At 34.7% G+C, this 24,941-nt stretch overlaps 2 protein-coding genes across 3 annotated transcripts in view; both read left to right on the forward strand.

Annotated features, from left to right (window-relative positions):
- Window positions 1–11,163: 11,163 nt before the first annotated feature.
- Window positions 11,164–16,054, forward strand: LOC110036642 (probable serine/threonine-protein kinase PBL1). Of its 2 annotated transcripts, none has more exons than XM_020741137.1 (5): window positions 11,164–11,276; window positions 13,079–13,703; window positions 14,075–14,332; window positions 14,974–15,093; window positions 15,220–16,054. In XM_020741137.1, exons 2-5 carry the CDS (start codon window positions 13,107–13,109, stop codon window positions 15,850–15,852), a joined length of 1,608 nt encoding a protein of 535 aa, XP_020596796.1. In that variant the 5' UTR covers window positions 11,164–11,276; window positions 13,079–13,106; the 3' UTR covers window positions 15,853–16,054. The 2 variants fall into 2 exon arrangements, with proteins under 2 accessions (XP_020596796.1, XP_020596797.1); XM_020741138.1 differs by lacking the exon at window positions 11,164–11,276 and adding an exon at window positions 12,916–12,938.
- Window positions 16,055–16,478: 424 nt separating this feature from the next.
- The window catches only part of LOC110036637 (elongation factor P), a 10,147-nt gene continuing 1,684 nt past the window's right edge, over window positions 16,479–24,941 (forward strand). The window contains exons 1-5 of the mRNA XM_020741129.1: window positions 16,479–16,719; window positions 16,794–16,871; window positions 22,978–23,084; window positions 23,334–23,411; window positions 24,367–24,468. Coding sequence (XP_020596788.1) covers window positions 16,584–16,719; window positions 16,794–16,871; window positions 22,978–23,084; window positions 23,334–23,411; window positions 24,367–24,468 — 501 coding nt within the window. The 5' untranslated portion in view covers window positions 16,479–16,583. The remainder of the gene's footprint in view (window positions 16,720–16,793; window positions 16,872–22,977; window positions 23,085–23,333; window positions 23,412–24,366; window positions 24,469–24,941) is intronic.

The following is a 24,941-nucleotide window of genomic DNA, read 5'->3' on the forward strand; positions in this document are numbered from 1 at the left end:
TTTTGGGTGTTGGTTGAGAGCTATGGTAGAGGCTCTGTGAAAGGGGAATTTGATGGGGCTTTGGCTTCTTTCACTCTTGTGAAGGTGTAGAGCCAATTAATTTGAGGTTTTGTGCTGTGTAGGTTGAGATTGGGTTTTGTCCTGGTTTCGGGCAAGGATTTGAGCTCAAAATTGGCTCTCTGTGGTGGAATTGAGAGGGGGAAATTGATTGGACTGATCTTAGGGACTCTTACAGAAGCTCTCAGAGAGGTTTGGAAGGCCCTTGGTGAAAAATTTTTACCACACCCCTCCATGGCCGTGAGGGGTAGATTTTATAGAAATTGGCCAATGGGGAGCTTAGCTGACCAATTGAGAGCTTAGCCCCACTGCTTAGGTGTCAAGCAAAGGGGTCCTCAGCTCAATTTAAGCTGAGGTGGCTCCTTGGCATGGATGAAGGACGGCGAATTTACATAGTCGGTAAATGCGGCACCAATGGCCATGTTCTGCACCATCGTGTCGTCTAGCTCTGTAATCGACATCCGTCGCTACCATAACGAGAGGAAAAATTTGTGGGGAAATAAACAAGAAGTTTTTAAACCAACAGTGTGCGAGCGGAAGAGAGCGGAAGAGAGCGGAAGAGAGCGGAAGTCAAGATCACGTAGAGTTCATCTGATAAAATTTACCGATTCCTCGATTGCAAAATGACGGATCCGCCAGCCGGACGTGAAAAAGAGAAACGGAGGGGAAGGAGAAGTAGGGTGCGCTAAGGGATAAATTTCAAGAGTAAAGTAAGCACAATATGTGAGATGAAAAATTACATTTTTAATCACTAATGTAAGTACATTTGAATAATGATAATTGAATACATATGTCATATATAAAATTTTATAATGTTTTGAAATTTTCAATTTATTTCTTCTATGGCCTTCGGGTCAGATTTAAAATGATCATAATTGTATGATTTAATGTTCCATGCATATTAATAGCGTCTTCACATTTATGATATTTTAGATGATTGCATTTATGTTGTATGTTTCGGGCAAAAGCATCCTCATTTTTTCGATGTGTTTGGTCACGCATGTATTTTTATATATTTATGACGGTTTTTCTAGCAAGTTTTGGGTGTCAGATGTAGTTTCGATCCAGACATGATCATGAGTCCTTGTGGGACGGCTTAACTTTTTAGTTGGTTTGTCCATTTTTCCTTCTTTTCATGCAAGTTTCATGTTCATACCCTTAGCAGGTATAATTTCTACTTTACTATTAGTTAGAATAGAGTCATAAGAATCTTGATGTTTCGTTTCATTGACTTCGGGTGTATCGAATTGCTTCGGACGATGCAATACATGGATTACTGACGAAATTGATTCTCAATCAGATTGAGTTAACTACATTCACGGCTTATAAGAAATAGGGTCCCAATAGTCTCAGAGGATGGCTCCATGGAGCCTCGACTAGGTTACTTCAGTATGTTTAAGATTTTCCCAACCTACCTTTAGACCTACTCTTTTTGAGTACTTATGTTTCCTTTCTCGAGACTTTGTGGGCACAGTCGTAGGCTTTCTTGGCTAAGAGGTGACTAACCGCTAGGTTATGGTGATTCACTCGCTACCTAGTGGCCTATTTTCACCCTTTTAGCTAGAGGTTTTTGTTAAGAAATTTAGGACAAAGAAAAATAAGAATTGACACAAATATAAAATAACACACAAAGATTTAACAAGGTTCAACAAAGATGTCTACATCCTCGGGAGCAGAGCGGCGACTTCCTTTTCAATATTCAGAAAATAGTATAAAATACAAGATTCAGCTCACATTAGGTTACAGACAGGACATATATATAACCCTATAGTAAAAAATGTAATTACTTAAATTACACATGTACCACACCACGGGGTGTTGCCCCTGCAACCCCAACCCACAAAACAAAACTCCCCCGATCGGATAGATCCTTCCGTTCCGCTCCACTCCACCATATGTCTCATTTATGGTATATGAGTCATACCTAACAAATATCCTCTTTGTCGAATATTCAACCCCTTAGGAGAAATACATATGCTTGATAAATCTCCACCTTGGCGAATATCCAACCCCTTAGGAGAAAATACATCATGGAGTTTCTTATGCACTAATATAGTTTGGGCCACAAACATTTTAAATAATCTCTTAATTAAGATTTCTTAATTAAGTTTTCAAGAAAAAATGAATTTCCTTAATTAAGTTTCCAAGAAAAAAGAAATTTCTCTTAATCAAGTTTTCAAGAAAACAAGGAATTTTCCTTAATTAAGTTTCCAAAAAAAAGGACTTTCCTTTAATTAAATTTTCCTTAATTAAACTTTCCCAGAAATCATTTTTCTTAAACTTTCAAGAAAAGCTCCACTTCCACTTTCCTTCTTAGAAAAGCTTCGTTTCTGCTTTTCTTCTAAAAAAGCTCCGCATCCATTTTTCTTTCCCGAGTGCAGCAGCAAATTCCCTTTCCTTGTCTTTCATGAGTCCTAGAAAATCTTTGAAATATCTACGCGCAAGTTTCTTTTTCAGCGGACTTTCCTTTTCCACGCCCGCCCTTCCAATTCTGCTCCTCCTCCGCTCTTTCGCAGAAATCACTGAAATCCCCTGCTTCAACCTCCTTTGGGAAAGAAATCGGACAGCAGAACACAACCTTCCTTTTGCGAAAAAGCTCCGCTCCAGAAGGAAATCTTTCATTTCCCGATCCTTTGTGCCTGATTTTCTTCCCGCCTGCGAACGATCCTCATGGCGGAAATTTCCTGGCCGAAAGCGATTCGCGAATCCCACTGGTGCTGCTAACCCGCGAGCAAAAACCTAAGAAGAAGCGCAAACTGCTTCTCTGCGAACTCTTGATCGCAGGCGCGATTGCAAACTCTTCAAAGCTTTAACCGATCGTTGAATGTTTTGTGTCGCCAAACTGCACAGCACCGTCAATCCGCGATCAATTTGCCTGCGTCGAAATCAAGCAACTCGCGAACTCTTCTGTGTCTGCTCCAATCTGCCGCGAACTACCAAAATTGTTCGCCGAATCATCGAAGCTCTACCTGTAATTCATGAAACTCCTTTGCCCTTAAACTTCTTCGTTCCTGCATTGCCAAAAATTTTTCTTCCCTGCCCTATAACCAGTCTCTGATACCACTTGTTGAGAAATTAGGGCGAAAAAAAATAGGAATCGACACAAATCCAAAAGAACACACAAATATTTACGAGGTTCGACAAAGATGCCTACATCCTCGGGAGCAAAACGGCAACCTCTTTTTAATATTCAGAAAATAGTACAAAAATACAGAATATAGGATAAGACCTAGGGTTACATACATGTCTATTTATAATCCTAGAAACCCTAGAGTACAATATGTAATTACCAAATTACCTCTGTACCTCACCCCCAACTCACATAAATGAAACTCCCCCGATTGAATAGATTTTTCCGCTCCGCTCCGCTCGTGAGCTCTGCTCCGCTCCAGCATCTGTCCCATTTAAGGTATATGAGCCATAACTAACAGACATCTATTACTAATAATTCTATAAAGATAACTTGGTATAATTACAAACATGCCGCCCCAAATATTGTTATTTACAAATCTAGATATTAATAGACTTGTACTTCATCAATTGATTGAAAATTTTGGTTCATTTATTTCAAATATGGAAACCTAAAGAATCAGAGGCGGAACCGACATCTTTTTTTGGTGGGGTAAATTGTCCCCCCTAGACCTGACGTGGGAGGGGCTAGGGCAACAAAGAACAAGATAATATTTTATGAGGGGCAAAACTGATATTTCAAAACGGACAAAATGTCAAATTGCCATCTCATATAAGTAAAAATCTGAATTTATCTCTCATGAAAATAAATCATTAGTGTCGTGAATTAGTGTCATGAAAAATTGATTAATAAATTAGTTCCATGTAGATAATCATTTATTAAGCCTCTTATTTCGGTCGCCGAGGTTGTCAGACCATAGCCCTCTATTCACCGGCAGACCACAGTCACGTAGCCAACACCACTATCGCCGCCACCGTTGATTGGTCAATATCGTAGTTTTCGTCAGATCACAATCATATATTTGACGCAATTTTAGCTGTTAAACCTTATCGTCGAATTGGCACTATTGGATCGCTATCTCAATGGCTATCATCGGTACTGATGTCGGATAATTGTTGCTAGTCACCACCACCGTTAGCGCAATTGAATTCATATCTCCACCACGAGCCCCTACTGCTAGTTTTTCATCGTCCCGAACGGGTTACATCACTTCCCCAATATTTTATCAGTTATCCAGTGAAAGTCAATTTCTCTCGTTATTTTTAAATTATTTTGTGTTCTGCAAGAGCAAGCAAAGTCTCATAATGTACATCCAAATAATAGAATCAACTAGGTTAGAGCCTTTTATTTCTTTTTTCTTTTTTTTTTCAATTTAAAATCCCCTAGTGCCCCCTCTATCAACTCGTTTTTCTTTTGTGTCTGTGCTAAATTTTCGTACAAAACTCAAACGCTAATATAACTAATCATACATCATCGTGACAAAAAAAAAAGTTTTACTATAAGTTTTATTGTGTTCTTAAAAAAATGTGATGAAGTTAATAGATATGATTCATAGCTGGATAAATTAGCCATCCATTCATGTGAAACTTGACATTTGTAATAGCTCATTTGAATGAGATTTTAATACTCCATACATTATCTCAAGGCTTCCTCAAAATCATATATCTTATTTAAATGATCTTTCAAAACTCCTCATAAATAAGGCACATATACTTGATGTGCTCGAAATTCAAACACAGACAGTCGCCACCCAGTCGGTGGCCACAATCGGGCGCATTCTAGCGAATCGTCAACTAATTATTGTCATATAAAAATTCAGATTGTGATATAGATATGAAATGAAATTCATATAATTAATTAGAACATTAATTACACATTAATAACGATTCCACAATTATTTCATCTTTTCTATAATTATACAAAATACTTTCTTATAAATAAGAGACAAAAAGATGACCTAAAGGATACAAACTGTTGACTCTCCCGGTTCTCTCCACAGAAATTCTTGGTTCATTTTATTATCTCATTTACTCGACTCTAACTCTCGAGGTGCGTTCACATAAGACAATACAGGATTCAACAACATGAAATTTGGTGGGTCTCAATTAAAAAATTATGGTAGAAAATTTATGACTATTCAAACTCTTAGTCAAATTTTATTTAAGAAATCATCACTTTCGGCGTAGAAACTTCACTCAAATTATTAAATTTCTGTCAAATTTAAAATCAGAAATTAGTTTTAAATTGATTTTAAATAATTTGAATTCGATTCAAAATCACCAAAATTGAATTTAAAAAAGCACTGCAGACTACAAAAGTGCGAATTGGTATGCAGGATGAATTGCTTCATAGTGGCCACCATTTTAACTCTTTTATATTTGTTTACTTGTGTGTTTGAATGAATTCTATATTTGCTGCTACTTTGATTTTAATAATATGAGCTTAAATATTCTTGAATTTTAATATCATGTTTAAAACACCATATATAAATGTACATCATAAAGTGACTTTCCTAAGCTACCAAGGAAGACCGCACGTAAATGTGCCTTCTGGATCACACCTTATTTTTGGAACGTAAATATTGTAGGCACCTAGAGCCTGTAAGTCACAGATTATACTCGTCAACTACGTCCATCGATGTGGTGGGAATGATGGAAATACCCTTAAACTTTAATAGGGCTTTGATCCGATTAGAATGAAACCAACACTGCAGAATTATATCATATTGATTTGAGAAAAAATCATAATCACATCCAAGGAATAAAACGTAAAGTAAAGAGAAATAAAGAGAGAGTGAGTGTGTGTGATGAACAGTGATGAATAGTGTTCCTTCATAAAATACTTCTCCTATTTATAGAGGAGATGGTATAGTGGTGATATTACATTTTTGCCATTATTAATAAGAGATTTGTACTAGGGTATTTATGATATTTTACATGTATGGGCTTGTCGTCCAGCCGCCTTTTGGATCGGTTGGCTATGCTTAGTTGGCTCTGAGTTGATTGGGTCAGTTCAGTTGGCTAAGCTTGATTGCTGTGGTCAAGTCGACTAATCCAACCAAGTTGATTATCTTTGATCTCCTATGAGGAGCCTATGGAGTCTCCACAGGATGGTTATAGATATTTTAGAGAACCGGGTTTTTCTTTGAAACGTCTCCACCGGAGGACTGATCCAACCAAGTTGATTATCTTTGATCTCCTATGAGGAGCCTATGGAGTCTCCACAGGATGGTTATAGATATTTTAGAGAACCGGGTTTTTCTTTGAAACGTCTCCACCGGAGGGCAGTCTATCGCATCAAGTCGGCTTTCCTGTAGCGATTAGCTCAAATGCTCTTTTATCTCGTTTTTTGTCGGATGTCTCGTGCTTCGGCGGTCTTTTTATTCACCTCGTGGCTCAGTCATTTTTTGGTTGCTTGGCTTTACGCTTTCGGTCACGTGGCCCCCCATGATCTCTTAGTTGTGGGTCTGCCGTCGTCTTGCTCTTCCCCTCTAGATTGTTGGATCTCTTTTAAGATCAATGCATACATCTTTTTGATACACACACGTGAATACACACACACACACACACCATTTTACCTATGTATGAAATTGTATATTTCACTATTTAAAAGTATAAATAGTAAGTGATGTGTCATTAATAAATTTTTGTCATCTAACATGAATCTCGATGCATTTTTTTAGCAATAAAAGTTATAAATTCAAATTCATGATCATCAGAACCGCGATTTAAGCAAGTTTATGGTCATATTCACCATCTCGACTAGACAAACATAATGATACCAAATCTAATTCGATTCATGTCCAAGAAAACCCAACTCAAGCCATTGAATTGCAATTGAAGGTCTAATACTGACCAACTGCTATGTTGCACTAACGAATCACATAAGTATTCATGTTGTACAAGTAATATATATAATTGAGTCCGTTTATTTATCTAATAAGTAACGAGTGAACTTCCAAAACTTATAAGAGTTCTAATCTATTGATTTTGAGTCTAATTTGAAGGCTCAAAATTAAATGTTTTTAAAGTTTCTAATTATTAACTTTTAAATTTTTATAGAAAGCAAATCCTACAACTAGTAGTGAATGAAAGCCTCTCCTGAATTTTTATTATGCAAATCAAATCTATTTAATTAATACAAATGAAATTTATAATCAGAAACAACAATTTCTTTAGCTATTTTAGTGGTCAAAAGAGAGTTGGGGTTTCCTATTATAGTTACCCGTAAGCATGCAAAAACCCTAGTGTTTACAAATTTTCCTATACGATTGCACTATCCTAAAAATAATATGCCTATTTTCTTAGAGCAGTGTAGGTTAACCTAATTGTTCTACTAGCATACCTCCGTTGTACTAGATCACAACCTAATTTAACTTTCTAAGTGAACTATTTAGGAGTAAATGAAGGTCAAAAGATTAAAGTATCAATTATGATATCCAATTTATACAATCACATAACAAGGTTGATTCTAACTTACATAAAATACATTTCAGGGAGAAAGAAATTTAAGTCATATGCATAAAGATGAGCAAAACAAAAATTCCATTACAAATTTAAAGTAAATACAAGTTGGTACAATCTCACCGATATCTTTCCCCAATTATAAGACGTATAAATCATTCACTGATTTTTTTATCCTTTAAAGTACAATAAACTCGCACTTATTATCTCTCGAGATAACTCTTACAACCTCTTACACTCTCTTAAGATTCCTTCAATGAAGAATGTGGTTGACTTGCAAGTGATCTCCGTCGACTTCCTCTGATAGATTGCATTCTTCCCTCAGTGTCACTCTTAGTGGAAGAGTGAAGCCACTGTTACTTCAAAATTACAATTTGGAAGCCATCTATTGAATCCATGAATTTCCAAAAAAATATAACCATTGTAACTGCACCAAGTCGGTTCTTTGTCATCAGAGTTTTGCTTTGGAGTGTTGGAATGTTGCTCACTTTGTAAGGAAGCTCTCATGAATCTGAAAAGCAGCATCATAGTTTCAGAAGAAGTGGCGCCCTGGTTGGAGGAGGCGCCTAAGCGCTTCATAAGTGGCACTTATTTGTTGGTGTGATGCCTAGGTGCCCAAAAAGTGGTGTATAGGCGCCTATTGTTAGGCGCTTGTACGTCTGTTATTTGGTATTAATGTGCCAATTACTATATTTGAAGGGGGGGCATGAAGAAAGCGTGTGCATGAAATTACCGGGCATCTATGCTGACAGTGGCGTAACTACTTCACAATCTTCAATTTTGTGGTGTCCAGATGCCAATAAGCTCATTTTAAGCCTTTAAGCCTTGTATCCTTCAAATAGCATAAACAATACCTGGAAAAACATAAATATGATTAAATAGTGAAAATTTTGTAGAAAAATATATGAAAATATGTTCCATATTAAACACTCATCAAATTTTTTTATCGTTAATTGAATGAACAAATAAACTCCAAAATTAACATAATTATAATAAAATCAAATCGAATGAGCATAAGCTTGTTGAATTCTAAGGTCATTAAGATAATTAAATCATTAAAATCCCATTTATGATCAAAGGAGATCAACAGGGACCATATGATCAGATGGTTAGATAATTATGTGTAAGAAGATCAAAATATCCCTCCTCAAATTCTATAAATAGTCTCTCTCTCTCCCTTCACTTGAAGGAAAAGGAAAGAAGAAGAGGAATTCAAAAGCTTGTTATGAAGGGAATATTTAATGATAACCACCGATCTTCATACCCGTTGACCACCATCGGCAGCCGCCCGTCGGCCACCGTTTATCGCCACTGATCATCATTGACTGTTGCTACCAAGGACCGGTAGCTGGTGACCTTTGTTTATAACTTTTCTATTCCAAATACGATTATTGCTTCTAACACCCATATTAAATACCTAAACACCAGCTTTCATAACCTCTGACCACTGCTCGTTGGTCATCGTCGTTCGACATCGGTCGTAATTGCCAACCATCTATCGTCGATGACCTCTGTTTATAACTATTGCATTCGGAATACATATATTATATATTTATATCTAACCCTTATATTGACGGTGCAACAAATTGTAATCGTTAATCGTCGTCGAATATCACCTGTTGATAATTGTCAACCACTGCCAGTCATCATTGATTGCTGTCGCCAGCCAGTCGCCACTGCCAACCATCGTTAGCCACCGACCACCTACAACCCCTGTTTGCAATTGTTGTGTAACAAATATGATTGTTGCTTTTAACACATTTATTGAAGACCCAATGAATAACCACTAACATCTGTAGTCACCAAGCATCTTTGACCATTGTCTTTCAGCCACCAGCGATCACCATCGGTTGTCACAGCCTGCTACTACCGACCACCAACCTCCGAGTACTACTGTTTGCATCTGTTGTTGTCCAACTATCACATTTGTAGCCAACCACTATTTTTATAACAACCAACTATGATATTTGTGGCAAACAACTATTGTTACATTTTCCAATTGCGGTCTCTATTGCCAACCTTTTCTATTGCAACCACCGACCATATTTTTTATGGCTAGTTATTGCCTTTGCAACAACTAAGTACGATCTTTTGTAGCAAACAACAATTGTCTTTTCCATATATGGTATATCAGACCAAATTCCGTTGTTACAACCATCAATTACAATCTTTATTGCCAACTATTGTCTTTGCAGTAACCAAATATAATATTTGTGGCTAATTATTATTATTACAACTGATAACAATATTTATTGTATCCCAATTATGACTATTATAGCTAAACTACTACTATACATATGTGATTATCAATTTTGTAATTTTATTATTTTCAAATCATTAGATGAGTGGAACTATGTACTAACAATATGTACATAGTGAATTGTTTTAACTAGGTTATGTCTCGTGATTTTGTTCCTTTCCAAGTTTTTTTACCTAAAAATATTGTCTCATCTTTCTACCTTGCATTTATTTATGTATGTGTTGGATCATCTTTCAACACAAATAAGAAATTATCACCATATTATCTCGAATCTTCTAGCACGGAACAATGACATTTTTATGTAAAATTCAAAAGCTGGATGTTATTAATATGAAAATTAAAATTTTGATGTTAGATATTTAAATATATCGTTACTGAGTGTTATGTGTAAAATATAAGTGCTCGCTAAAAAATTATGTTTGATCTGATAAGCCAGGTGTGACCCGCAACGGGCTATTCATCAGTGTGCGGTGTGCATCCCTCCAACGCGAGGTTCGCTAACCTTTGACCGGCTTTAGGAGAATCTGAATCTAACGGTCAATTAGCGGTCAAAATTTTATCTCCTACCAATGTAACTGCACCCAAAAAACGCCTCGAATCCTTAGCTTTCCCCTCTTTGACCGAGCTGTCCCTCTCAACGGCCGGCTCCTAATTTATTCTTATCGTATTCTGGATGCCCTCCTTCTTTCTTTTATTTACGAATACCGCCATTTAGCTTTGGAAAAATAGTGATAATTACATATTAATTATTGCCAAGTTTTAAATCTTCATATATATTATTTTAAGGTTATTAATTTTCATACATTTGATTATTTATTATATCTTATTAATATTATTTAAAATAATAATAAAAAAATAAACACTATAAATATCATAAAATTAATTTTAAAATAATTATCATTTTTTAAAAAATAATTTTACAACTTTCAAAATTAATTCGCAATCATATTAGCACCAAATATAAACTAATAAAAACAATATATATTAATTAAATATTCTCATAAAAAAAATTAAAATAATATTGTTTAGCCAATTTATATAGCGGACCCCACATAGTAAGATAAAAAAATTTATTATTGTTGTAATCCAAAAATAAAAATTAGATTAATAATTAAAATTGTTGTGATTAATTAATATGAAATTTTATAATTTGATAAGATAAGGGGTTCTCATGAAAATATGAGCAACAACAAAAAAGGCAAAGAGGAAGGGCAATTTGAGAAGGCGCCATTTTAAGAATTTTTAAAAGGTAGTCGGCGTTGTTGTTTTCGCAAAATCTCCGGTTTGACCAAAACCTATCTGTCGCCATCATCTTCCTGCTTTTTCTTCTGTCTCACACCTTATTCTTCCTTTGATTTTTCTTATTCTTTACTTCTTTCTATTTTCTTTTAATTTCGGTTTCTCGTCGTTGTTCCTATTTTACTCTGCTATTCCTCCTTTCCCGGTCTCACCTATAGCGAAAAAAGAAGGAGGTCTTTCCTCTGCATTGGATTCGGATTGGCGAAGACGGAGAGCTTCTTCTGAGGCGAGTTTACCGATATCTTTTGTTCTTTTTTCTTTTTTTTTTGGTGGCAATCGAGTTCGAATTCGCATGGTTTGATTGTTGCATTGTGGGACTTAGGATCGGCAGTCGTTTGGTGAAGTTTGGGGATTTAGGTTTCGTGCTTCTGCGATTGCTGAGACTTGTTGGATTGATGAATCTGGGAAATTTAGGTTTTATAATTGTACTTCGAAGGCTCTGTGCAGGCTTTTTGGAGGTGGTTGAGATTGGGAAAGAAATTTCACGATTGATTTGCAGCATATTTAATTGAATCTTGGATGCTGGAATTCGCTTACTTGGATGGTGGTGCAGTTTAAATTCATCGGTCTGTCGATTTTGCCTTTTTCTTATTCAAAAGCGGGAGTACGATCTGTTTCTTTTATCTAACTTATTCAAAAACTAAATCAACAACTTTTGCTGATAGGTATAACTATCGAATAATGGAAGAATTAGCCATAAATATTAGTGATTAGGTAATATCTACTATAGTTTGTAAGCTGGGTTTGGTCTGAAGCTATAGATATTTTCTTAGATTAGATGTTTTAAATCTTACAAACTGCTGATTTGCCTGCTTTAATAGTTATATAGTTTTTAGAAAGTGAAAGTAAAATATTTTCATCTGTGTTGGTTGATTATATTTATTAAGGCCTTGATTGGGATCACTTTTGTTTTTTTTTAAATTTTAAATTTTTATTTTTTTTAAATTATGTTTGTTTAATGCATTTTTATTTTGATTTAAAAAAAAATTAACTTGTTTTTAAAAATACTTAGAACATCTAAAATTATGTTGAGTGATTTTAAAATTAACTCGCTATGTTATAAAAATAGGGCGATTACATACATAGTAACATGACACCCGAAACATTGCCATTTACAAATCTAGCACCATCTTTCATCTATTTATTAAATTTGATCTCAAATATCAAAATTCATGATAAAACACAAACCCATATTTTTCATTTTTTCCAAATTTTCAATGGTTTGATTATGGCAGGCGTAAATACATTAGTTAAAGAATATCACATGGAAGCTAAATTTTGTAAATTAACAATGTTTTGGGTGTTATCTATATAATTATCCCTATAATATATTAAAAATGTTTCATTTTAAATAAAAAACAAAAGAAAAGCAAAACTAAAATAAAAAATAAAATACTTCAACTAAAATTGATACCAAACGGTCCCTAAGGGTTTGTTTGTGACATCCTGTTTATCCCTTTGTTTTTTAGAATGCCGCCATTGTTTCATTTGACTACAAGTCTACAACCCTCTTGCTGCTTCTAAAAAATTTTGATGGAGAGAAATAGCTTTTTATAACCAGATCTATTGTAATGTCATAGTTATAAGAAAGCTATTATTTTAAAATTTTAAAATGAAAATAATTACAATACCCACAACAGTTTTCAAAAAATGATTTTTTTTTTTTTCACAATAGTTGGTGGGAGCTGGCTCCTATTCATTTAAGCGGACCAGCCCTCACAATAGTTGGTGGGAGCTGGCGCTCCTATTCATTTAAGCGGACCAGCCCAATAAATGCTATAATATCACGTGTTTGGAAGTTGACATTTAAATTGTTAATGTGATACATCTCAAGCTGATTGGAGTCATTATGCTTGCTGGTTTATCATTTCTGAAATTCTTCATGATGGTTACTATGTTTATCAGTGATATTCTCCCATTAGCACTTCTTTAATATAACCTATTTGATAAAGTCTTAATCTATATTTACTATCTATCATTTGTTATAGTTATAACTGTGGCTGTAACTCTTTGTTTTCGTAATTTCAGGTCAAACCTCATTTCTGGTGCCAGCAGGATGGGCTGCTTCACCATAATTAGAGGCAAGAAGAAGAAAAGCCAGTATTCACGGAACAAGAAGCCAGTTTCTGTATCGGAAAACATCGGCACCGCACTTCCTGACCCCGAAGCTTGTGGACCATGTCTTCAATCCGCTCCGCCAAGTTTTAGGAATCTGACAAAACAAGTTCAATTATCCACTCGAGCAACAAATAATAGAGCCCGGGCACTATCTGCACCTTCAAGTTTAATTGTTGCTGATCAGTATGTTTCCTCTTCTATCGAATTTGATGACCAAGAAGAAATGAAGGCTCTTCCTCTCCCATTGCCATCTCCAAAGGGTAATTCTGTGTTGAAGAATATGGATAGCTTCAAATCGAGCAAGAATGGTGGCCCTGTTTCAAACTCTGGTCCCCTGCCTCTGCCTCCATTAGGGGGAGGTGGCCTTCGGAATTTCACATATGATGAGATTGCTGCTGCATGCCAGCATTTTTCAGCTGATAGGTGTGTTTCTGGAGGCATCTCATCAACCGTCTACAAGGCAACATTTGGAGATGATTCGGTGGGATCGAAGAAGCTTGAGACTACAGTCACTCGATTAATGCCATCCTCTCAGGTAATGCTTTTATATATTTTTATAAAATTTTATATAATTTTTACAGAACCTGATGACTTGTTTAATTCCGATTCTCGTGGTGGCTTATTTTTCTGTTTGTATATTTTTGGTTTCAGTAAAGCTTTATTATTCATTTAGGTGTTATATGCATTTATCCTCATGCGTTATTATATGATTTCTAAATCTTGTTTAACTTGAAAGAAAACTCATCCGTTTTATACAGTAGTGAACAGTAGTGAAGCTTGTTTAAAGAAAGACCAAGCTTGATTTTGCTGTTACTTTGGTGTTTAGTTTGCCTTCAGTTCCCGATTAATTTCTTTTTTGTAAACTTTTGTTCTAATTTCTAACTGAGAATTACTTGCTACTGGCAGAATTTGAAGGATTTTATCAGTGCATTGAACACCATAGCATCGCTACAGCATCCCCAACTTTGTAAGTTGATTGGCTTCCATGCACGTGAGGGTTCTGATCAAAGAATGTTAGTCTATGAGAGGCTCTACCATGGAAGTTTAGACCGGCTGCTCTATGGGAGATCCGACGGGCCTACAATTGACTGGCCTGGAAGGATGAAGCTGGCCATTTGTGCTGCACGTGGTCTTGCTTTCTTGCACGAAGAAGGGCCTTTCCAGGTGATGCACCTTTTTTACCCTGCAATTGTTTTATTTCAGCCAATTTAATTGCAAATTACCTCCTCTTGTTTGTTAAACTAGTTTTGCTTTATGTTTCTGCAATGTCTGATTTTTCTTCAGCACCTCATGGTGATAGAAGCTTTTTGAGCTACACAAATTTTTTATTAATGATTTAAAATGGCTGGCTTTGAGCTGCAGATGAATCTATATGCTTTTTAAGTCAAAAGTTGAATTAATGCTAAGATGTTGTTGAATTGATTTTTATTAATCGAAAGACTTTCTAGGAACATTTGTGATGTTTGTTAAATTGGTTTTATTCATTGGGATGGTTGCATTAACAGACATAATTTGATTAAATAATTAATCATTAATTAACTATTAAAAAAGCGATTTTTAAGCTAGAACATGGGGATATAAAAAAAAAAAAAAAAAAGCCCGTCGCTTTCCTGGTTTGAACAGCTTGGACCAAAATGCTTTGTACTTTCATATTTAATTTTAGCCTACCGTTTCATCCCTGTGCTTGACTTGTTTGTCCCATAGATATTGTCATTCTTTCATTATATACTTGCATGTTTTGGATGGCTGTTGTTGTACATGATCAATCTTTTTCTCATAGGTCGATTTATGCTTCATGTATGCAGGCTATGTTTCATGAGTTCTCAACTGCAAATATACAAGTTGACAAGGATTTTAGTGCAAAGCTATCAGGGTATGGATCTATGAACTACAATCCAGAGCCAGACATTGTGAATACCTCAGTGGTAGGTGATATAAACTAGCTTTCAAAAATCATTTTATTGCTCTATAATTATGATGAAATCTTGTTATAACGTGAAAAAAACACATTTCAATCAGCTTAACTGTAATAACGAATGCTTTTCTTCCAGGCCAGTGCAAACCTATCCGTGGAAACCCTAGAAAAAGGCTTGCTCACCCCCAAGAGCAACGTATGGAGTTTCGGCATCGTCCTGCTGGAACTGCTCACCGGGAAGAAGAATCTGGATTCTCGCCACCCGAAAGAAGAGCGAAATATCGTCAAGTGGAGCAAGCCTTTCCTTGCCGACGATTGCCGTCTATCCCTCATCATGGACCCTCGAATCAAAGGTCGGTGCCCGCCAAAAGCTGCTCGCACTGTAGCCGACATTGCCGTCAAATGCCTTCAGAAAGATCCATCTGAGAGACCTACCATGAGGAGCATTGTTGAAGCCCTCACTAACGTCCAAGATATGAAGTGCCCTAGCTGTTACCCGCTTCGAGAGCCATCGATGGTAGTAAAAAAGCAGATGTCGAAGTCCTCCAGCCTCAATGGTCTCATAGTTCCGGCGCCGGCAATGTATTCTTCGCCTTCTCCGCCGTCTTCGATGAATCGGCCATTGATTTCGCCCAGAGTCTCAGTTACAGTAACGGTGCCTCCAGCAACTTGTGCCTCCACTCTCACTTTTGAGGAATATAGGCAAAGTTCTGGCAGGAAGTTACCTTCTCCTTTACCCCGTTGGCCTGGTGGTGTGGAGGGGTTCTAGATAATTTCTACTATAGCTTCGTTTTTTAATTTTTTGATTTATTTTTGTAGCTTCTGAAATCACGATTTAATGTGATACATAATGCTTTAGCTCTGTAAAGCCTCTCTGCTCCTGTATACCCCGTAGAAGAATAATATGGGTGTAGCATGAAAAGATTTGCCTTTTTTTTTTTTGTTTTCTTAAATGTTTCAAGTAATTAAAATGGGCAGTATTGTAATAATTTATTGTTTAAATTGAAATAGCCATTTTTTAGGGTTTTTTTTTTATTTATATATTTTAAGGGTATGCCCTTGTTTTTGTATTGCACTTCAATAACAGATTATATTGATAAAGATTTTAATAAGACACTGTGGATTATTTAAGATTTGTCTCGAATGCTGTTTAATATTTTGCTAATGGGGGCATTGTCATGCATGCCACACTATTCTCTAGTGCTGACATATCTAAAATTCACATCTTTAACTTTACATAAAAAATAAAATCGCAATCTTTTTTAGAGTGGAACACACATGTTCTTAGATAGGTTTTTCGCAGTGCAAATATCCAATTTTGGTGGGGCTAATATATAAATAGATAAAAATTGTGTTATATGAATGTAAATCTCCCTTGAATTGTTTTTGGAAACAACAAGGTTTTACAGTGGAAAATCTACATTTAAGCTTGTTTGGATAAAACAGACCGCCGCCGACAATTATCTACACAGCCGCGGAGACGAGAAGAACCAACTGAAAATGGCGGGAATCGTTTCCCTCCATCTCACTTCGAACCCTCGCCTCCTCCGCTCATCTCTGCTCGCATCTTCGATGACATCTTCCCCGGCAAGCTTTCGGGTTCTGCCGGGAATGTCTCTGCGTTCTAGGTTTCCTGGTGAGTTCCTCGAAATATTTTAAATCTTGCGAGGGCTTAAGCCTTTCTGCTTATCGATTTTGTTTCGGATTCAGGAATTTATGCCTTCACGAGTAATGACATCAAGGTTGGCAGCAATATAGAAGTGGATGGGGCTCCTTGGAGGGTTTTAGGTGTGATTAATGATTACTGCTTTATATTGAAGATTTAGGATTTGTTGATTGCTTCTTTTTTTTTTTCAAGCTATTTTATTTTTACAATTATGTTTTTTAAAGTTCTGAGAAGATTGTGTTTTTTGTTTGCATCAAAAGTTCGGGCGTTTGCTTCCATTTATAGTGAAAAAAATATTCCATTGTTTTTGAAAAAGCTCAATAATGGAATTTGTTGCAGATTAATTTGAACTTCTTTTAAACTTTAAAGCTGTTTGTTATGGAACGGTCCTAGAAGAAGATTGATCCTTCCTATTTGGGCTGCAAATGAACTGAACAAACTGCTTGCGGCTCACATGATTAAAGTTTGTTCATAATCATTTGATTATTTAATTGAACAAACATGACTACATTATAATTGCTCTGTTGTTAAATAAGCAAGCTTGAATAGCTTGCTGCTCGATTCATTTATGATTATGAACAATATCATTTAACGATTATAAATATGCTCTTTAAGTTAGATTAAAGCCATATCTTCATATAATAGTATAATACTCAATATTATCTATTAAAATGTAAATATGAGCTCTCTAATGATGTAAATAGATTTGGTCACAGAATTTTTTGCACATTGGATGGATGTTTATTTTCTTTTCCTTATCCGCTTAATCCATTTGGCCAATAATTTATCTTTTTATTTTAAAGATAGTTGAAAGTACAATCTTTTAGCACTAAGCTTAGTTCTGTCATCCTCTTGCCTTGTACCTTACGGGGGATCTTGACTCAATAAATTTTTTAATGATTTAATAAACTTTTTAAAAAAGTTATCAAGTCTATTCCAAAATTTAAAAAACTTTATTAAACTAAAATTCATTTCTTAGGCTCAACAAGAACTGTTGGTTTAAAGCACAACAACCTCATCTTGATAAATAGAACTAATTTATTTTACTAAGTAAGTTGATCGTTATTAAGCTTGATAATCCAACTATGAATCGAATTTATGTTGAGCTTAAATTAAGCTTGCATTCATAATCTTATATGAATAAAGCTTGAACATGCTCATAAAAGCTTTAATTAGGCTTAAGCTGAGCTGAAATAGAGTTTTAATAAATAAGCTCAAATCCGAAGAAGCTCTTGCTAAGCTCGGCTTGGTTCATTTGCATCCCTACTTTCTACTTTTAACTCCTTGTGAAACGGTTCTTCTGCACAACTACTATATTCTTTTTTGCAAGGCTTTTTGGGCTTATCTATCTCTTGAAAATACCTGCTATCTCATATATAGTATTATAATGATACTAGAGTTTGTCAGGAGCAAATGTGCTATGTATAAAGCATTGTTCCACTAGAGATAGTTTCAGCCCTTTTGAAACTCTTCAGATTGAATTTAAGATAATGCTTCTCTTTTGATCTAAGGTATGCGGGTAAGATAATGGCATTTGAACTATTGTTTGTTTAGAAAGTTATATGTAAGGGATATCTCATCACTCAAAATAGAAGTTCCTTGTCCCGAGTATTTGAATGTGTGCTATCTGCATTGAGGAATTTTAATGGAGGTTGTAGAAGATGATGTGAAATTTAAAGCTTAGAGTGATGTTATGCTGTCAACTAGAATATCAATATCAAAATAATAGTTGGGATTGAATCCAATAACCTTTTCTTTTTCCATAGAGTTCAAATCATAAAAAGTATATCCACTAATTTAGGTAATAAACAAGAAAAACCTGTTGATAATTACTTATGATTAGCTATGAAAAAATTAAAGAAAGTATCATTCAACATAAAGTTAAGGCTTTGAGATATTATTCCATGGGACTTGTGCTTCTTGGATATTTTATCATAAAATTTTAGAGTTTTGGGCAGAGGTTTTTGGCATTTTTAGGGTTAATTTTTTTTGAAATTTATTAAACTTTTTCTAATATGATTGATGATTTGATTTCTCAAAGATCTGATGGATTGAGAGTATATATGAGTGTAAGCTCTATTTTCAATAATATCTTTGTCTTTTAGCGGAGAACACACTTTATTGAGAACAACAATTACATTTAGATTGGAGAGAGGGAATGTGTGGATAACTCAATTAATATCCTATGGTTTCATAATATCAGGATGACTTGATGGACCCAATCTATAAAAGTCAGAGGGCTTAGAACTCTAACTTCTAGGGAGGTTGATAAGTAACCTTGAGTTGCCCCTAGTTAGGTATTGAAACAATCTAAGGTGATATATGGTTGAAAGCATGTTCTTTAATAGTGGAGTTTAAAATTAACTATGGATTGAAAAGGCTCAGAGACACAATTTATTGTTGATCGTGATGTAAAGCTACTAGACATAATTAATAATGGCTAAAAGGCATGTTATATCTAATTCACACTGAGCTGGATTTGAGGCTTGATATAAGTTTGATTGTGCTTCATAGGTATTGTACATGGTTAATAGTAATTCAACAATATCACATTGCCAATTAAGCTATCCAAGTCTGGATTTAGGTCCACCCTAAAAGGGGAATACCCTAAAACATACAAAAATTGGATGGATTTTTGTATTATTATCACTCGTTATTACACAACCATATTTCATGTCAGATAATGATTCAATGGCCATCCTTAAGATTCATTTATTCTTTTTCACATGATTTAACCACATTTTAGAGAATTTTGCATTATATCCATGAGTTGCCTCAATATTGGATCCTTAGTTAAGCTTTAGATGTCGGACTATAATTTGTCTTACTTCAAAGAGTTGCCTTCAACTTGGGATTGATTGGCATCTATTTAGGTGGGTATCTTGCTCATATGAACCAATCAATCTTACATTCAGTTGATTGACATCTACTCTTCATTTAGAGTTCATGAGCTTTATGTTTTTTCATACTCTTAATTGTTTGCGAACTCATTCACTAAGAGCTAGTCCAATTGAGGGGACTTGATGGCTATTATTTGGTCCATTAGAACTGAATAAAAATGATAGGGATTCCATCTTAAAGGAATACTTATTTTGATCTCGAGAATTTGAGGCTTACAACAAAGAGCTCATGGAGATTAATTTGCCTAGTCTTTTGAGTGAGTAGCTATTCTTGGGTGAATAGATTATTCTTTCAAAGCATGAATTCCTTTCTGATGATTGCTTAAACTTGGTAGCATGGGAGTTGACCTGGATTGGTATTTGGTGGCCTCATATCGATATTATCAAGAACTTAGCCAAGATTTGTGTCTTTCATCTTACATAAACCCCAAGAAGCTATATTTTATCTCAAATTTGAAAAGTTAAGTCTTATATGGGGGGCCCGAAGATAGGACTTAAAATTTTGAGGATAAGGGAAAACCAAAGATGGAATTACAACCTCATGAATTGGAAAATTTCATAGGTGACACATGAATTTTGAAGGTGAAGAAACCCAACGGTGTGACTTATGACTCTAAAAATGGAGAGGCCTAAGATTGACCCTTAATAAATTGGCTTACCAGCTTTGTGTTGTCTTGATTAATTGGACTGAGACATAGCTCATTAGTGGGACTATAAGGCTTAAAAATCTGAGAATGAGGATAGCCTAATGGTGAGATTTATATTACTGAGAATGAGGATAGCCCAAAGGTGAAACTTACAATCTTGAGAATTTGAAAGGTCAATGGTAGGACTTATGACCTCAATAATGACAAAAGCGCAAAGGCAAGACTTAAAACTAAAGAAATATATGCCCAACCATTGAATATTCACGAAAAATAATGTCCTTATGAAAATGGGTATCAAAATATCTTAACTAAGCCTGAAGTAAGGTTATTGGATCTGATGATGAATCACACAAATCAATGCATTGCATTTGACTTCTGTTGTTCTTGATATCTTTCATAGGGATTGGGGTTTGATGTACTCTTAGGTGATTTCTCTTCTTATTGCTTTTCTATTTGTCGAGTGGGTTGGGTTGATTTGAATATGCAATTTGAAAGTTTGTTGAGGTGGTCAAATAAATTTGAAATTACCAAAATGAGTAAATTTGAGATGCCCACATCCTTAATATTTTTTCAAGGTTGATAGGGTTTACGTTTTAAATTTGAGTGGCCTAAAGGCGGCTGATGAATATTCACAATAAATAGCCTTAAATGAGTAAATTTGAAAGTTTGTTGAGGTGGTTGAAATTATTGAAATGAGTAAATTTGAGCTGCACACATCCTTAATATTTTTTCAAGGGTGATAGGGTTTAAGATTTAAATTTGAGTGGCCTAAAAGGTGGCTGATGAATATTCACAATAAATAGCCTTAAAGGTCTTATGTAACTAATTTGCTAAATATTTTGCTCAAGCCCAAAGTTGGGTTGTCAAACCCCAAGAGAAATCATACAAATCAATACACACATCTAGCTTTTATTGCCCTTGAGATCTTCTATAAGGGTTTGGACTATTTGTTCTCTAAGGCCCTTTTCCTCTTATTGGTCCATTATGTATTGGTTAAGCTTGATTGAGTTGGTTTGGATATACGGTTGTGAAAGTTGTGTGAGGTGGCAAAGCAATTTTGAAATGAACAAATTTTGAGTGACCCACATCTTTATTATTTATCCAGGGATGATAAAGGTTTACATTTTATATTTGAGTGGCTCAAAGGATGGTTGGTGAATATTCACAATAAATAGCCTTGAAGGCTTTATGTGAACGGATTGTTAAATATCCTAGTCGAGTTTGAAGTTGGGTTATCGAATCCCAAGATGGATCATACTAATCGATGTATTACATTTGGCTTCTATTGCTCTTAAGGCTTTCATCATTTTACTAGTTTGCTATGTATTTGTTTGATTGAGCAATTCTTAAACACCACATTGAGCAAGTTTGAGTTGCTAATATTCTTAATATTTATACGAGGGTGATAGGATTTACGTTTCAAAATATTATGATACTCAATCAATGTTTTACTAACATTTTAATTTGGGGCAATCTAGTAATTTTATCTCGTCTCTAGGGTTTATTTAAGTAGAGTAAAGGTCACTCACCTTCTATCTAATTATGAGGAGTGTCCTTTAAATTTGAAAATTCCTTGTGTCATAGGAAGTAGGCAGACGGGAACTTTGCCCAACCATACTTGCGCTCGTCTTTGTTCCAACTTTGATTCCCTGTTAATGATAATGAAATAGCCTAAGCTGACTTTTAAGTGTTTAATTTTGTTTCACTTTTTAATCATTTCACATTCTTCAAATATCTTTTAGTTTTGATTTTGCTCATTTACATGTTAGCCTGGGCAGGAATTTAGCTTGTCAAGTGTTTGCTTTAGCATTAGTTTGGTGGCATGTTTATAGGAAAAACATTAATATGCCGGAGAGTTAATTTTTTCAATTTTTTTTGTTGATCTTTCTTATCAACCAAACATGGGAGTGAGCAAGTACATTATTGATCCATCCTGTCATATATTTGTCGAACTCTAGAACATGTTTAAATTGTGGAAGAAAGTATAAAAATTAAGAATAAATATATTTAAGAACGCTACATTGCTAGAGAGCATGCACCACTATCAATATCTTCTACTGTTTCATTGCCCTTCAAGTATGTTACAATTAACTAAATTAAAAAAATTACATCTTAATAATTTCTACCGTCCCCCTTTTATAACGCTATGCTATGCATGAGCATTAACTATTTCTACTATGTAAGACAAAAGGTGTTGTTAGAAAATGTTGCCTAAAGTGTTCAATTTACTTCTTTTATATATATATGAGGTTTACTACTTGATGTCCCACGCAAGGGGGTTTATTGTGGTCATGCAAGAAGTTTTATGTGAAAACATGAAATCTCACATGCTCATATAGGGTTAAGTAATTTTGAATGGAGGTATATTTTGTGGTTGTAAGAAGCCTTTAGCATGTCCATTAACTTGTTGACTCTTAGCCACTGCCAGTGCTTGTCATTTTTGGGACCATAAGGCTAGTTAACTGCGTTAAATTTAGCATACAAAAATTCAAGCTCGGAGCTGAAATAAAGGTCCACATGTGTTGCTATTGCTTAGATTAATCATGATTGCCAAGCATCTCCCCAGTCAACTCATACACTTCATTGATTAATCAAACTGCTAACCCTGTTCTATATTTTGCTAACTTCACAGTTTGTGCTGAGTTTGTTTCATCTTCATTACCACCTTGATTTTTTGGTAGAATTTCTTCATGTAAAACCTGGTAAAGGGGCTGCTTTTGTGAGGACCAAAGTACGGAACTACATAACAGGCAACACAATTGACAAAACCTTTCGAGCTGGAACTACGGTAAAGCTTTATTTTCTCACTCATTTTATTTTTTTGTGATTGTATTGGTTGGAGCATGCTAGGCATGCTCATCCGTTTAACCCTGATAGCAAATTTGATACCGATTGAGGAGGAATTGAATTTTTTTTTTACACTTTTACCATCTTTTTGTACAGGTTATTACTTTAAAATGTTTTGCCTAGTCTCTCTGCTGACCTTATGATTCTTTATGTTTCATTCATAATGTGATTCCTTTCTTGATACTTTCAGCTTCAGGAAGCAAACGTGGTAAAGGAAACCAAACAATATTCATACAAAGATGGCTCCAACTATGTATTCATGGATCTGGTATGTTCTGCCTGTTTCAGCATTAAGTATATTGATTAAATAAATTTTAATAAGGAGATGCTTTATCCCTTGGAATGGTAAATTGCAAGTTTTTTTCGTTTCTTCATGCTATTAGCAGACTTTGAGAATGTTAGAAAATGATATTCTAAGGGCTTGTTTAGAATCATTTTTTTTTTATTTGTTTTTAAAAATAACTGATGATCCGATTAGAAGAGTAGAGGTTTAAGATTCGACTTATGTTAAGGAAGGCTAAGGTAGACCTAGGAAGACTTGGGCTTCTTGTATAAAAAATGATCTTAATTTGTTAGAAGTTAGAACTAAACTAAATGAAAATATGACACTAAATAGGATGCAATGGAGAAAAAGGATTCATGTAGCCGACCCCACGTAGTGGGATTAAGGCTTTGTTGTGTTGTTGTTGTATTTGTTTTTAAAAACATGTTTGTTTAGGAGCCATTTAGGATTACTTTTGATTTTTTATTTTGATTTTTATTTTATTTTATTTTTTTTTTAAAACAAAACATATTGGGTATGAAAGAAGATGTTTAAAAAAATAAAAAAATAAATACAGAAAAAAAATTTGCTGAACAAACACATTTTTAAAATAAAATTTAAGATAAAAGTAAAAATAAAAAATAAAAGTAATCCTGAACGGCCTTGAAGTGAATACTGAGATGCTCTGAAATTTATCAGGCCTTGAATATGAAGATTAAATTTCAAAAATTCAATTGAAATTGTTGTCAAATGCTGGGTTATCTGAGATAAATTAGTCAAAAATATTTTCCCCTTCTCTCTTTTTTTCTGGTTTTCTTACATCGGATTCACCTCTAAATGGTGACCGCATTATTTTAAATTTATTTTTACTAAATACAACTGCTATGGAAAAATGGCAATTTATATTTCAATTAAATAGCTGTTTAAAAGAACTTATTAAACTATTATCTTTAATTGTTAGGCTACTTTTGAAGAAACTCGGTTGAGTGATGCAGAAGTAGGTGATAAAGTGAAATGGTTGAAAGAAGGAATGGCATGTAATTTGCTATTTTGGGATGGACAGGTATCTGTATTCTTTTTCAAACTAATTATCTTTTGGTTTATGAGATGCTACATTTTGGTTTCTAGTGGCTTACAATCGGAGATTATTTTATTATTTGTCATCTATGCTATAAAACTATATCTTTTGATGCTTGCTGGCTTCTTATCAGTAACAAACAAAGTGAAAATAGTCTTAAATTAAAAGTGAAATAAGAGTCTAGTCCCTAAATTTTTGTGGTTCCTAGTTTGTGTGGTTATTCTCATCAATATGCATTAAGCTTTTGGGTTGATGGTTTCTATATCCATAAGTAGATTAGGCTCAAATTTGGCTCTTGTTGTTTGAACCTACTAATAATTAAGTGTAATCATGCAAGCCACCTTAGCCTGTTGGTTGAAAACTTAGTTACTTGAATCGAGAGGTCCTTGATTCAAGCTTTGCATATGCGGTGGCATGTGTTTGCCATTAAATTCGCTCAAATTTTCCATATATATATA

The sequence above is a fragment of the Phalaenopsis equestris genome, unplaced genomic scaffold (assembly GCF_001263595.1).
Source record: "Phalaenopsis equestris unplaced genomic scaffold, ASM126359v1 Scaffold209375, whole genome shotgun sequence".
Taxonomy (NCBI): domain Eukaryota; kingdom Viridiplantae; phylum Streptophyta; class Magnoliopsida; order Asparagales; family Orchidaceae; genus Phalaenopsis; species Phalaenopsis equestris.